This window comes from Siniperca chuatsi, linkage group LG20 (genome assembly GCF_020085105.1).
Source record: "Siniperca chuatsi isolate FFG_IHB_CAS linkage group LG20, ASM2008510v1, whole genome shotgun sequence".
Lineage (NCBI taxonomy): Eukaryota > Metazoa > Chordata > Actinopteri > Centrarchiformes > Sinipercidae > Siniperca > Siniperca chuatsi.
In genome coordinates this window covers 6032189-6048172 of record NC_058061.1, presented here as the reverse complement: position 1 = coordinate 6048172, position 15984 = coordinate 6032189, and the positions used below count along the sequence as shown (strand labels likewise).

The following is a 15984-nucleotide window of genomic DNA, read 5'->3' as shown; positions in this document are numbered from 1 at the left end:
AATCCTGAGTTTTGCATTTTGTTTGGATCACAAATTATGATTTTAAAGCAATATAAATCTTGTGCAAATGTGTGTTGTCTTCAGATCATCTTTAAAAAGCAGCTCATGACAACTTAAAGCTCAAGAAATAAACTATGATCTTTATTCCCATTTCCACAAAGCTCTGTTGATATTATGTGGTGTTTTGTCAACATGTCTTAACATGCCTAGTCTATCTTCCCCGTGTCATTTTCCTATATTTATGTGACAGAGACGGTGGCTGACTTTCTTTTTGAAAACCTTAACTTGTGCCTTTCATGATAAGCAACCCACATCAATAGTTATTTATTCTTTCCATCAGATTATTATGTATTAGTATGTATCAGTATTATAATGCCTACTCATTCTTCATTGCATGTTCAAAAGCATTGCCTCTAAGCTGTTTCCAAAATTCATGTCATCTTTTCTGTTCTTATGTCTATGCACATTATTATTTTGTATCCACACATTGTGTTTTTCGTTGCAATTTTAATTAATAAATTCCTTTAAAGATGTCTTCTGCATCTCCAACATGATTTTAAAACGTGTTTAAAATGAACTATGTACAGTAACTACAGCATACGTCCAATAATTAAACAAATAGTCATCTTGAAATCTTCTCAACAAGAGGAGTTTAAGCTTCTGCTGTCTCCTGCCTAAACTGCAACAATTAAGTTATACTGGAAAACAATGTAGTCTAGATGTTAGGGAGACACTACGTAAGTACATCATTGAACTCTTGTATTTCTCTGGTTGAATGTGTAGATGTGCGTCACAAAGGCATGATCCAAGAACTGAAGCTCCAACGTAAACCCTGGGTATTGTTATATGGACATGCAGTATAACATTTTGGGATACGCTGATTTGTTTTATGGCGGAGAGTTAGATGAGAAGACCGATACCACTCTCCTCTATTTGTTAGTTAAATATAAGGCTACAGCTAGCAGCCAGTTAGCTTAGCACATAGAGAGGAAACAGGGGGAAACTCATAGGCGGACTTTGTTAGCATTGGACAAAGCCAGGCTAACTGTCTCCCCCTGTTTCCAGCCTTTGTGCTAAGCTAAGCTAACTGGCTACTGGCTGTAGCTTCATATTTACTGTACAGATATGAAAGAGAGGTATCAATCTTCTCATCTAACTCTCGACAAGAAAGCGTATTTCCTAAAATGTCAAACTTTTGCTTAAAAAAGGTCCAGTATGTATGATTTAGTGGCATCTATCGTTGAAATTGCAGTTTGCAACCATTTGAATACCGCTCGCCTCACCCTCCTGTTCCAAGCGTGTAGGAGAACCTACGCTAGCCGTGAAACTCACGCCCCAGTTTAGAAAATCATGCAATGAAACAATTTGGATGTTTGGATGTTGTGTCTTTCTTTTACTATTCTGCACCAGCGTTGACCAATCATGTCAGCAAGACTTAATAAACTGCAACAAATGGCAGATACAGACATGTATTAATTCCCTCAAGTAACTTCACAGTGATATATTGTAACACACACTGTAAAAGAACTGATCTATGCACTTAATGAAGAAAAGGCAGATATGTGATATTTCATCACTAAAACATTACGACTATTTGGTCAATGACTAAAATGAGACACGAATTTCTGAATTTCACAGCACTTAATCCAACTGGTTCTTTAGTGCTCCTCCTCAGAACATCATACTTCCATTTCACTGACTCCTTTCTACACTTAACCTTCACTCTTTGTTTTTCAGCTGTGACGGTGGAGCTGAAAATGTCACATTCCCTCTTAGCGGAACAAATTATTTGTAGGGTCCGTGGTGGCTGGGACAGTTGAGGCAAGAAATAATGACAATAATTGAAGAACGATTTTCTCAAGGTGCAATGCTGGGTAAAGATGGAGATTGAGATGTCCCAAATGTCCGTATTCATTTCAAGATGCCATATAATACGCAAGGCTGGCTAAGGAGGCATGAAGAGAGGGAGGTTGAGATGTCCCAAATGTTTCAAAAATACAATGAGGGGACAAAATATCATAAAATGTTCAAGGCATGGTGCACTGCAGGTTTGTGTTAGATGACATCATGAATTAAACGAAAAGTCCAGATTACACTTATGGTGTCCAGAAACCAAGAGATCCAATGATAGAAACTCATATAAAACATATAAGAGTAGTAAGAGTAGTGTTACTCCATAAAACAGGGCAGCTGCTTTGTTGCTTTGTTTACATGATGTAGAGAGTATTGGGTGTTTAGGTGTTGATGTTTAATCTTACAAGCAGTTTATCTTCTTACAAGGATCTAGTTACTTTGCAGGTTAAGATTTTACATACAAATGATGCATTATGATAAATTAAACTACCCAATATCATCATATAAAGCAGTTCAAATGAGCTCCACCTCGACCAGCTGCAACATTAAAATGCTGCTTACATATTGATGCATCAAAAATAATAATCCAGTAATATACTATATATACTGCACATAATAATATAACCTCCTTAATATAACTTCCTAAACGAGTGATTCTTTATAATGAATACTTTTGACACTTAAACTTTGAATACAGGACTTTTATTGTAACAGAGTATTTTTACACTGTAGATTTATTATTACTTCTATAGTACTTCTACCTCCACTGCATTACAAGTCAAAATGGACAAGAAGTGCTCAGAAAAAAATAGACAATCTACAATACTATGACAACTGGAGAAACTCCAGCTACTGAAGAAGACCATGTGATATGATCTTGTGGTGAGATTGTGTTCTCAACTAAAGATATTCAGTTTCCTAACGCATAAGAAAGAAAAGCAGCAAATCCTCATAATTTAGAAGCTGGAACTAGTGAATGTTTGACTTTAAAAATCACTAGCGATTAATCTATTATTTTTCTGTCAATTCACTAATCGATGAATCAATTAATCGTTTAAGATCCAGATGGTTTGTTATTTGTATGTTTGTGCCTCCATCCTTTTTTGGAGTAACTTTATTCTTACATTACGGGGTCATACTGTCCATCAGTGACCATCAATTTAACTAATGAAGTATTTTCTGATGAACTGCAACCATTTAGTTTTACCAGCCTTTCCCACAACTTGCCTCATCCACTTCTTCAGGTAATGATACCCTACATTTCCCAGATGCCTTTCGAATATCCCCAAAATAATGTGCCTGAACATGAGTTTCAGCTGTGGGGTTTAAGACCGAATAAAATCTTATTATAGTCCATTGTATCTGCGCAAGAAATTTCACAACAAGTGATCCTGTCATCTCTATTAGGACACTTGTAAAAAGATAAAAGAAAAAAAGACGAAACACAGGCCCAGAATTGCAGCATTCATCACGAGTGGCTAATTTAACAGAACTAAACTGTTTTAATGTGGATCCTTTAAGACCACCCACACAATGAGCTGTGAAACCTGACTAAGCAGTTCTGCACACACTGTGCCTTGTTAATCATGACTATCCACACTGCTGCTGAGCATTTTTATGCCTACATCATGTGACCATTTAGAAGTTAGCTTACTGTAGTACATTGTCACTTATTCACATACTATTCTATTACTGTAAGCACCAGCGAGGCAATTGATTTTAGATATACTCATATTGCTGTGATAATTGCAACAAGAGTGGGAGAAAAATTAGGTGGTATAATTAAATCAAGCCTCTTCTCAGGTTTTAAGGCCAAATGCAATTTTCCACCTTTATGTGGCAATCCATGGGGAGGCAGTAATTGTATTGATTGCTGCCATTAATTAGGGGAAAGCAGTGTAATCTGGGAAAAGATGTTGAAATAATTCCCTTTAAATGTTTCAGAGTGGAGCAGGGCCAATCAATCAAGTGGGGCAACATATCTGGTGAGCCTGACACTTGAGTGAGGTGTTTATTAAGGAACAAATAAGCAATCAGTGATTATAACTCATAACAATCAGCAACTGAGATATCACTGTGAGAATGAGCAATCATTGTCTCTAATAGTCTTACACAACAGTGGACTAAAAATAGACAACGTGAACACAGTGGTCGGGGGATCTGTGAAACATGCATGAAGATGAAGGAATTCTGCATATCTGAAACAAACCCTGCTGGTGTGAACATATGTTTTCATGAGTGCACAGCAGGAGGCAGAAAAGCCTTATATCATGACTTGCTCTAAAAATGTTTTGCTAAGTGGACATTTTCCTTGAGAAATTGCACTGGCTTGTGAGTATGTCAAATCACAATAGTCCTCTAAGCAGACAATCCAGAGTCAAGCCCAGTGTTGGCAAACATTCGGTTAAAGTGCACTCAGACACAGAAACTCTCCCCTGATCGTGTTGTCTGACCTTTCTGGAAGGAAGGGGGATTAAAAGACACATTTTCTTGGAGATTTAATAAAGTATAAAAAATATTATTGTAAGTTCAGCTGCATTAAAGCTGATGGAGACTCCAGTTTTCATGAATGGAGTTCTTGCTAAGTATTAGAGCCTGAGCAATATATAATGATAATATCAGCAGGCTGGATATTACACTATAAAAATACTACTAATAAAAGTTTTATATTCATAATTATACTTAAGTACAAGTACAAAAGTGTTAACAGTAAAATCTACCTAAAGTATCAAAAGTAAAAGTACTCAGTGGGCGGCAGAATGGCCCCTGTCAAGGGACCTTGTGGCGCTATAGTTTTTCCAAGTGTAATATAGTTTTTAGCAATGATCATTCTTGATCTTGAAAACAGTAGTTCAACAAAAAATAAATAAATCTTTACTCAAGGTCCACATACTAGCTTTTTCTGGAGCTTTAAACCACATTCTCAAGGTCTTCCTCAGAGGACGGAAGTTTGCAGTTGTCATGAAAATAAGCTGTCCTCATATGACCCAAGTATTGAACTTCGGTTACATGATAACAGGCGGTCGTGAAATCTCTCCACCGAGAATGTGAGATGTGGTTGAAAGCTCCAAACAAAGCTAGTCAGTGGACCTTGACTTAAGACTCTTTTGGCAAACTATTGTTGCCATAGTTAAGAATGAACTTTAGTGCGCAAAACTATATTAAACTGGGCAAAACAATCTCACCAGTGTTCATTCATTATTATTATTTTTAACCGTATAGTATCTTTATCACAAAGTGTTTGCTTATGTTATGTGTTTAAGTAAAAAGAATATAAGCCAATATATATTTCTAGATTTTTTTTATTCTGAAGTATCAGTATTGTATCGGCCAGTATCACTTGTGCGCTTCTAAGTATATTCTTACATTTTCGACAAGTAAAGTAAAACAGTGTAACTGGTTTTACATAATTTAATGTCCATAGAAAATAAGGAGTTACCAACTTGTGATCCCACCAACAAAAAAAATTTGAAATGAGTTCACCGTGATGGCATGGTACAGTACGTCTCCTGCCTTCCTCACCAATCTGTTTCACAAGTTGACCCCTCGAGCATCCGAGGGCCCTCTTGAGAGTCTTCATGCAGGCAGAGGGGATCAAATCAGAAACTCAATGATTCTCTAAAAAGGTCAGTGCTTTCATTGCATTTTCATGCTATCAGAGCCTTGACGTTGAATAACTCAAGTCCTCACCAACACCACCACTCTGCCTCCCTGAGGCCAATCAGGGGCTACACAGGAGGGCAAAGAGAGGCTGCGGTTGGTGGAGGCCAGCGGGGGGAGATCAAAGTGCTGCAGCCTTTAGACCTGCTGCTGTTTGCGCTCTGATGCGCTCCTCTGCCACCACTCTTCCTCCCACCTCTGCCATCTCCGGCATGGAAGGGGTTCTGGCCTCTGACGCCAGCACACACACAAGCTTGGTACTGTCAAGCTGTGCAGGAAGTGGTGCTGAGTTGAATTAATTAAAGGGTGAGAGAAAGCCGGGGTGGTTGAGACCTGTTACAATCTGGTGCCACTTGAGAGCAGACACAGGTCTTTGAGGACTTGAAGGACAGAGCACTTGAGGGCTTTTTTGCATGTTGTTATAGAGTCAGATGTGTTGATTCAAGAGTGATTTAATGTTTGTCTACCTTGTTTGTTGTCCTTGTTTTGTGAGTCAAATTCCTTGTATGTGTACACATACAGTTGTGGTCAAAAGTTTCCAATGATTACTACAACTCTTAATTTTCTGCGATGGAATCATTGGAGCATATACTTCTTTGTCACAAAAAACAGTCATGAAATTTGCTTCATTTATGACTTTATTATATGTCTTCTGAAAATGTGACCAAAACTACTGGGACAAAAATACTGTATACATACAGCAACTTCAACGATCGATTGTGGCGATGTAGAAAGTTGTATCAATCAAATTTGCTTTGTGACATGACCTCTTTAACTTCTCATGAGTGCTTCTGATTGTCTACAGCTGGTGACTTGTCTGAGTCCATTTAAATAGGGCTCGTTTGATACACTCATTAGACTCAACCATAAACGCTATGATGGGCAAGTCTATGGAGCTCAGCATGGATCTGAAGAAGCAGATCATTGACTTGAACAAGTCAGGAAGGTCACTTGGAGCCATTTCAAAGCACCTACAGGTCCCAAGATGATGTTTCAAGTATGTGCTCCAATGATTCCATCACAGAAAATTAAGAGTTTGGAAACTCAAACTGCCATGACATACATGTTCTTTACAAGTGTATGTAAACTTCTGACCACAACTGTACCTGGCCAATAAAGCTGATTCTGACTTAGCTCCTACAGGTCGTGTAAAGCCATATCAACATGTGATCTGAAGAATAACCCTTGATGTGAAGGCTTCTCACATACAGTATGTAAGGGAGCCAAATCACTTTTTATGATGTACAGATGTCAGTCCTGTGAGGCCACATTAGCTGTACATAATGTTTTTGACAGGGACTTTTACAACAGACTACAATAGAAAGCACAATAGGTGGTGTGACAGAGTCTTCAATCTGGAAGGATTAACACAGAGAAGGGCTAATCCTGCCAAAATGATATTGCTCACTGTCATGCGTGCAAACACACACTGAAGATGACAAGTGTAAGTGAAATGCAGCAAGTGCACATCTGAGACATACAGGATATTAAAAATTCCCAAGTTAAAATCTAAAAGCAGCCCTCACAACCAACAGCACCTGACTGGCATAACAAGCCAAATGACGACATGTACTGCAAAGAGACCTCTCCCTACATCAGCCGTGGAATAAGAATATTACGAATGAGACAGCACTGAACATCATTAATGAAGCTAGACTTAAACAACAACATTCTCCTCTGTGACGGCCATCTGGATAACAACATACACACACACACACACATTTATTACATATAATATATATGTATATATATATATATTTATTTACAGATTCACATACATGCTGACAATCTAAAAAATTCCCTTTGATTCAGCAGATGAAAGTGTAGACATCAAATTAGGCTGTATCTGCCATGAAACACGGAGTAAAAGAAAAATACAAATGGAACAAAGATGGCTCCTCAAACAACAGAGAGAAGCAAAGAGAAGATTGGCTTGGTCTGAAATCTAATTCTCAAGTCCTGATCCCCAAAAGCAGCCTCTGCTGGATCCTGTCACCCACACAGAGCCCTCTACAGTGGTGTGGCACACCAAGTGCAAATGGAAGAAAATCAGTTTTGCCATGTTTCCTCTTTGAAACCCACAGTTTGGATGACCCAGGAGAGAGTATAAATCATTCTGTATGAAGTAAAAATCATGGTCCCCCCCTGGCATATCAGAAATGGTTAATGATATGAGGTATCTGAGAGGCTGGTGCACCCTAGTGGTGGCTACTGAATCAAGCTATAAAGTCCTTCACACCCACTCTACTTCTATGTGGAGGCTGCACCGATATTGGGTGAAGCTGCAGTGTCAATATTACATTTCTCATTTTGAAATCCAATGCAGCAGTAAGCCTTGGATGTCCACACTGCCCTGTGTACCAAACCACAGCTTCCCCCACAATAACAGCAGAGGGAACATGACACAGACTCATAATCCAGTTAATGGGGAGACAGAGGGGAGGCGATGTTCCACATTCTCTGAATGTCAGAGATGAGTGTGGAAGGAAGCGATTAGTGGTGGGAGATAAAGAGCGAAAAAGGAGGGCAGAGCCGACCACAGCTCACAGTCCATCAGCTGTTCTTGGCACTGTCAATTACATAGGACTTTGGTGATTACAAGAATTGGAAATAGCTGTGTTTGCCGCAGGCCAGAGCAGGGCCTTGCTTTACGTTTCTACTCACAATTAGTGGGTAAGTAATACGGTAAGTGATTACTGCTTATCGGCAACCATCAGGGTGAGAAGCCACTGCACTCCTCTTCCCTTTGTCTCATGAAATTTGTTTTAATTCACTGTACGTGATTGTCTGATTAGGTACCCTGCCTACAGTGGTACAGTGAAGGGTTATGAGAGGCTGTATTAGTACAATGAGTCTATGGGGGAGGACAGCTACATGCAAGAATGTGCGTACAAGACAAATTTGAACCTGATTCAGCCCACATCTCTGTCGGCTGTGGTTTTCTTCCCAAACCCAGGTTTTGAAAATGTGACAACACTGCTTAACTAATTCAAATCTTGCACACTCTTTATGAACCTAACTTCATTGCAGTGTCTTTACCTGTGAGCTTCTTCACAGGCTGTAGCCTGACACTGATGGTCTGGTGGGTGAGCAGCGGGGAGGAGGGCAGCGAGCGTGACACGCCCTCCATTATGCGAATGTGCTGCATGCCCTCAGTCATGGAGAGCGGGGGCACAGCGTAGTCTCCTTCAAAGGCACAGTCGCTGTCTATGCTGCCACCTGCAGGATGGGAGGGAAAATAAAATAGTATGACATGCTTTTCTCTGCTTTCAATAGCACTTTAAATTTAATAACTTTCTAACACTGTTGGGACAAATGAAGAGTCAGTTTGTGCAAAGAAAGCAAGAAGACTTCATGGAAGAATGTACGGACATGGTATTTAACTATGTAGAAAAAATAACATTTGAGTCTAATGTGACTGATATAATCTTCTCAAATGGCATTCTGCCTCTGCATTTGTGGATGAATTAAAAAAATTGACATAATTTCAGTTACATGAGAGAGAAATTCTGCTGATAATTAATTGTAATGACAGAAAATGACAAACACTTTAATAGTGGACTCAAATACAATTAAGATTAGACTCTCAAAAACTCTAAATGTCCTCTCTGACACAGTCTTGAGATAGTGTTTTGGGCTTCAACTAACACTTCTTTCCTTTTATCACTTGCTGATTATATTTTTTTTAATTAACTGATTCTGATTGTTTAGTCTATAAGATATCAGATATCAGATATCTGAAATGGCCATCACAATTTCCTGGAGCCCAGAGCTGTGTTTTCAAAAAGATTTCCGGAGGAACAGCAAAATATACTGTTAGATAGTTACATTTACAATAATATGAAATGGAGAAAAGCAGCAAGTCCTCACATTTAACAAGCTGGAAGCAGCAAATATCTGGCACAATTGCTTGATAAAAGACAAACAATTGATTGATTATTAAAAACCTTACAATTTTCTGTCAATCAACTAATTGTTTTAGCACTAGTGTTCATTGGAGGGCTACTGTGTTGAATTGCATTGGATTCTACTGGTGTTTTTATTTGTTCACCCCTGTAGAAAGTGTATGACAGTCATAGTACTCTGACATTACCTCAGCCTGGTCCCTGGATTCTGATATCAGTGCAACACCAGTACTGAGTGTAACGAGATTGGTGTGACGCAGAAGAGAGAAGCCCTGCAGGCAACACGTGCCATTTACATTCACTGTTTTAAACTACAGCCTGCCTGACCTCTGTCAGCCCCATAGAAACACTACCCCATAATTTTAATATAATGAAAGGAGGATTTTCTAACCATCTGAAATGTGTTTAGAGAGAGTACAGTCATGACCATGAGAGAGCATTTTATTTACAAAAAAAAAAAGGCTTGCACAATGAGCCGTAATTACGGAGCACAAACAACCACTCTCTATCACTCACCCACCCCTTTTCCTCTCTTGCTTCAAAAACCACAAATTATGACAACTTAGGGCTTTTTTTTTGGGAAACTTCACACACACACACACACACACACACACAGACACACACACATTTCCCAGTGAACAAAAACCAAGCCAGCTGTCTGTAAACACAACATCCATTTTGTGAATCAGATCTGGCTCAGACTGCCCATTTCCCTGCAGACGGAGCTGTAAAACCAACCGGTCAAGCAACAGTCTCGCATCAGATAGCAGCAGTCACAGTGAGACATGAAGCCATTATCAGACACTAGTCTGTGACAAGTCCCAGAGGAAGGCTGTATGATGGTTAGGATGGGGTCAAATTGGTTGTTGTAATGCAAATACACTAGTATAAAGAAACACTTGCACACATGCAAGAAATAACAAACACACAGAGACGTCTCTCTGTGGCTCCAGCAGTACTGGAGTCAGTCCATCCATTCACGGGGGAATGTCACTGCAAAAGCGAAAACAGCAGCCAGAGCAGCGGTTACATCCCCAAGCATGGAAATTCTCCTCATGTATGCAGCGTCTGGTGTGAATACCAAGGGGGACTTAGTATTCTGGAAGCAATTATCAGTAGTCAAGATCCAACTCCATTTTAATGCATTCCAATATTGGATGAAAACACACAATTATTCTACTATTAACCAAATATTCTCCATAAAGGTAAAGAAACAAGTGACATTTCACATTAAAACAATCATTTTAAAATCAACAGTGATACCAAAAATTTCTCAACAGTTTCTGAACAGCCACATGAAAACAGACATAAACTATGATATGTTGAAGTAGAAATCAAAAGGTGTAATTTAGGGCAAAGATGGAGGGTGGAGAGGGAGGAAGAGCCGCACTTCAATGGTGAAATCCAGAGAACAAAAGCGTCGAGGGGGAAATGATGGTGTTTTATTTTAGACTGTGATGAGAGACGTGTTTAAGGGCCACTCCATGCCTCAAAATAAACACAAACACCTACTCATTGAGGTGTTCGGCTCAAAACATGCACAAGGAAGAAATAAAAAGGCAACATGAAATTATAATTGCCCAAAACATTTCCTGCCAAGCACTGACATTCTCGTTGTTGATAAACATCTTCTGTTGTATACAGCCTATTTCCCCTAGAAGTAACTCAGACTTACAGGCAAAATTACAAGAATATAAAATTCATACAGTTCTCTCACTGTAAATATAACTTCATTTCCAGTAGTCATAAAGTTTTGTGCTATAAAATCGAATAAAATACAACTCTGCAAACAAGGCCTCCATGGGTTTCTACTGTGAAAACATTAAGGGAAAAGAAATGGCGTCTGGAAAGATACCGCCAGGAGAGAAGTATTACAGGAAATGAGAAGGAAAGGGTGGGAAAATAGCTCTCATGCTGTTTCTCAGCAACTTGGCTTCTCATTCATTCACATAATACACATTCATGCCTGGAAGCAGCTCAGTACACTCCATAATAAGCAATAGAAGAGAAGACAAGCTACTACTGAGGTGCTCAGGTGGCTTCAAAAGGCAAATCTGAGGTCAGGGCTTCAGACTCAGGTTACTACCTTTACTGTTTTTTGACATGTGAACGTTCATTTAAAAAACACCTGATTTGGGAATTTTTTTGTTTGCTTACCTTGGCCGATGTGGCTCAGGTGAGGGTCTAGACTGGGCGAGCGGGGGTCTGCCAAGTCCTCGCTCCCGCCATCTGCAGACGAGGAGCAGAAAGAGAAAGACAGGGAGTGAGCTCGGTGGTGCTGGAAGGCCACATCCTCCTCTCTGATCAGCCAGGTGTGGGACTGGAGGACCCCCAGCAAGCTGCTCAGACACAGCCCCTCCACACCCTTCCTCCTGGGGCCCAAGTGGCCCCTTACGGTGGCGAAGGGGGAACCCGCCACCAAGATCCACTTTTTCTGCCTCCCCATGGTTAGACTAAACAAACACTCAGTGAGCCTAGGGCTTGCCCATGCAGATAACACAATAGTTTACATTACAGCAATTGTTGTATGCAGAGAGTCCCGCGTTAGAGCCACAATCATATAGCTCACTGGGCTCTATGGTTCAATGAGCAAAGACTAGCAGTAAAACAGTGGGCGTTTCCTAGGATAGATCCACATACGGTTAATGATATGAGGATCAATTACGCCCAAGGGAGCAAGCAGGCAGAATTAGCAACACTGGATGGAGCTAAAAAGCGGGTGGGGGCATCACTGGGCAGCACAGTCAGTGTCCCCGGGGGATTGTTTCATAATCCTGTTCAAGTGGATCTACTGTAAAGCATGACAGGCTAGCAGAGGAGGTCTGGAACAATGATTTATACTCAGAATAAATACATCCCGCTGGAATAAAACATGCTATTAATAAAATCTAAACTATGATGATGCATGAAATTGTCTAAGCAAATGGATGTGTAGATAGATCAACGGTTGTTGCAATAAGAAGAAAGACAAGAAGGCCTTTTATTGCAAAAGGATTATAAAAAGGATATTTTGACAAGCCCACGCATTGTGTTTCAATCACAGAGATCACCATCAGCACAGAAAGCCCAAACAAATACTCAAGTATTATCTCTCCCATCGCAGATTGACACACTGTGTGCCAGTAGCCACACAGCAGGCTAAATTGGCTCGCTGGTGGAAAGATCAAGCTTGTCGATGGACGGATAGAATAAGCCGTGGGGCATGATTGTCTGAGAACTGGGCCAGCCTGAGATTGACACTGATTGTGGAAGGGAGTCCTCTGCCGAGGATTTTCAGTGCTTGCTTCCTGACCTGAGCCACAATGTCAGGAAGTGTCAGGTGTCAAATTAATAGGTATACCAACAAAATGTGAAATGTTATGCAATCAAAACATATAATTTGGGAGTGATTTTGAGAAATGTCAGCAATACAACCTTTTAATTCTTGGTGCTAACACCTCTAGTCTGACCATTTCTTGTATGTTCACCACCAACAAACCCACCAAAAATAGCTTCTCACCTTATGTACCTGATGAGCCATATCGCCTAGTAAAATCAATGTCCTGAAAATCAATGCGGGCTTTGAATATGATATGCTCAAGCATTGCTTGCACAGTGAGCCATGAAAATACACACATGCAAGCACATATAAAAAGTGTGACGCTGTGAGCGGAAAGCTCAGTGATATACAGTAATAGATTTTACACACTTGCTATGCTCCTACAGCGTATCTAATTAGCACCTTAGGTGACGTTTTGAACAACTTGCTTGTCATCAGACAAGTTCAGTAGCTCGAAATGTCATATCTGAAGCGTTAATAATTTAAATTAACGGAGGATAATAAGCTGTAGTTAGAACAGATCACAGCATCCTTGGGCCTTATCTTCTTCAGATGTATGGTGATATTGTTTATTTTTTTAAATTATAACAGTACTCAAAAATAATTGCTGCAGGCTTTGCTGGAAATGAAACAACTTTTATTCTGGTTCAATTACATTCAACCCACTAACTGACAATTCTATGTTAAACCTTCAATTTAATTTACTTTGTTACTGAGGTTTTGGAAAAATTCCATTCGACAGAAATGTGGCTTTACCTCTTTACGGCAGCCTCTTTTCTCTACACTAACATTGATTTTTAGGCTTGGGAAACACATCTTTGTACCTCTTTTATTCAAAAGAGAACGCTTCTATTTGTCTGTGCAGATTGGTCTCTTGTTACCAGTGATCACAGTACAATGTCCTGCCACACAGATCAATGGCCTATTAAGCGGGGAACATGAAAGGGGAGGACCCTACGGTTGACAGAAAACATGTTTTCATTCCAACCGCAGAGACAAACAGTGGACATCATTATTGTTCCTTACAGAACATCTGTCAACCACTTGTGTCAACAACAATGTGAGAATACAACTGAAGTACACTGCTCTTAGTATCCGATTCAAAGTCAGACAATCTGTAACCACATCCAATTCAGCTGTAAAAGCTTTGCTCTCTAAAAGACAGTAAAAGACCATCTCCTAAACCGAAGAAATAATGGTGCACTTACTCTCTTGGCTATTCTTTGGAGCCGTTATGCCGCGGTGCTGTTTTAGGATGTCAAAGTAGCAAGCCAATTTCGCACATGGACAAAGAGTCATTATGGGACAAGTCAGCGTGACATCTGATAGTGATCCCATGGAGCATGGCGGAGAACTCCGCTGTCATTAGCGTTGAGACTGACTTTGATGAACCTGCCCGTGTTCACAGTGTTCAATGTGACCTCTGCTCCAAAATGAGGCTTCTTTCCCAGGTACTGTCTGAGGGTGATTTTATAAATTGTGGTCTTTTGTGTGATCACCTTTGGCAAAAAGAAGAGCTTAAAAGACAGTATTTGACAGAAAGCTAAGTCATCACTAGTTACATATAGGAGTTTTGATCTTTATGCTGGATGTCCAAAAACTTTGATAACTAATCTGGAGGAGAGGAGGTGGAACAAATTACGATTTGACATGGATTTGGTTCTTTTTCTGTGACGGATCGATCATGTCACACACAAAAGGAACCGATAATCGCCCAAAAAGTGCAATCGATGCCCGTCTTTTACTTGCGGCACCCTCCAAAACAATGGAAAGAGAAAAAGATTGCAACTGAGCCATGTAACTGAGACACATCCTGGATATTAGGAGCTCAGAGAATTACATCCTTCAGTTCAACGACTTCACTCAGTGACAGCGCAGTGATTCAGTGTTGGGTTCACTTCCTTTGTGCCTTATTCCTTACCTTTGCCGATTGCCTCCGCGGGGCCCTAATGTTGTTGCCAACTTGTTGTCAATCCCCAGTTTCTCACCAGGAAGCAAACTAGGGCTCCTAATTAAAACACCTGTAATCTCCTGTTACTCTCCATGTCACAGCAATTTTTTTTCACCATTCATCAAAATAACATTCCAGGTCAGAAATAGAGGGGCCACAAAATCTTTCAATGAGTTCTTCCAAAGATTCTTCAACCTATTTTATTACAGTTTTTTTGTAATGCATTACACCAGGCACAGAAATCCTTTTTGTACTTTCCATACCTTAAAAACATGATAGAGTAATAAATAATTGTGTAAGTTTGGTGCAAGACGTGATAAATTTCTAATTAAGTGCACACCATCTTTGCATTATCCTGGAATCCTAATATACACTTCATTCACTATCTCTGATGTAGAAACAGGGAGATCATGGGCAAGCTACGATAATAAAACATTCTGACATTTATTCAGCAAACGGTAGCCCACACACAAATAAAAACGAATGTGCATATCATATATCACATGGAGTTGCCATGTGTGAGCAGATGTACCACGGGTAATTTACCAAAATAGAGATTGATTTAAAGAGTGTTAAAAAGAAAAGTTGGAAAAAGGTAAATGCCAAGGAGTGAATCAGTGCTGATTCCTGTAGAGAGAAATAATCGGTGCTGCCAAATTGCAACTTCTGATGTCACCAGAGAAGAGGCTGGGATATGACTGCTCCTGTGCCTTTGGACAGGGCACTTAAAAACCACCAACTCAAGTGCACCTCAAGAAGTAAAACTAATTTCCCAGAGAATCACAAAGTTGCATTATAAATTATATTTATGTATGCATAAGGACTCTAAACTAATGATGGTATTGATTACATTATTAACTTGAAAAAAATCACATATCCGGCAGCCCAAGGTGAAGTCTTCAAAATATGTGTTTTGTCCAACCAACAGTCCAAAACCAAAAGATATTCAATTTATAATGACATAAAAACAGAGAAAAGCTGAAAACACTCACATCTGAGAAGCTGAAATCACCAAATGTTTGGCACTTTTGCTTGATGAATGACTTGATAAATGATCAAAATTGTTGTGCATTGAGTTTCTGCCAATCGATTAATCGTCTAATCTACTAATCAACTAATCATTTCAGCACTATTTGTGTCTCAAGTTGCAGAAGCAAACATTTTGTCAGCAGACATATTAACAGCAATACCACCATACTGATCCGCTGTCGATCAGCTAATCAATTAATCGTCAAGCCATTTCAGCACTAGTATGCAAAATTGTGCGGTTGTGTGTTTGAGTTCAGCTCAGAAAA

At 39.7% G+C, this 15984-nt stretch overlaps 1 protein-coding gene across 10 annotated transcripts in view; it reads right to left on the bottom strand.

Annotated features, from left to right (window-relative positions):
* Positions 1-15984, bottom strand: part of tanc2b (tetratricopeptide repeat, ankyrin repeat and coiled-coil containing 2b) — a 145775-nt gene that overhangs the window by 63276 nt on the left and 66515 nt on the right. For 8 of the 10 annotated variants that reach the window (XM_044177504.1, XM_044177506.1, XM_044177507.1 and 5 more), the window contains 2 exons: positions 11577-11648; positions 8554-8733 (listed from right to left, as the gene is read on the bottom strand). In XM_044177504.1, coding sequence (XP_044033439.1) covers positions 8554-8733; positions 11577-11648 — 252 coding nt within the window. The remainder of the gene's footprint in view (positions 1-8553; positions 8734-11576; positions 11649-15984) is intronic. The other 2 variants (XM_044177510.1, XM_044177511.1) reach the window with 1 other exon arrangement.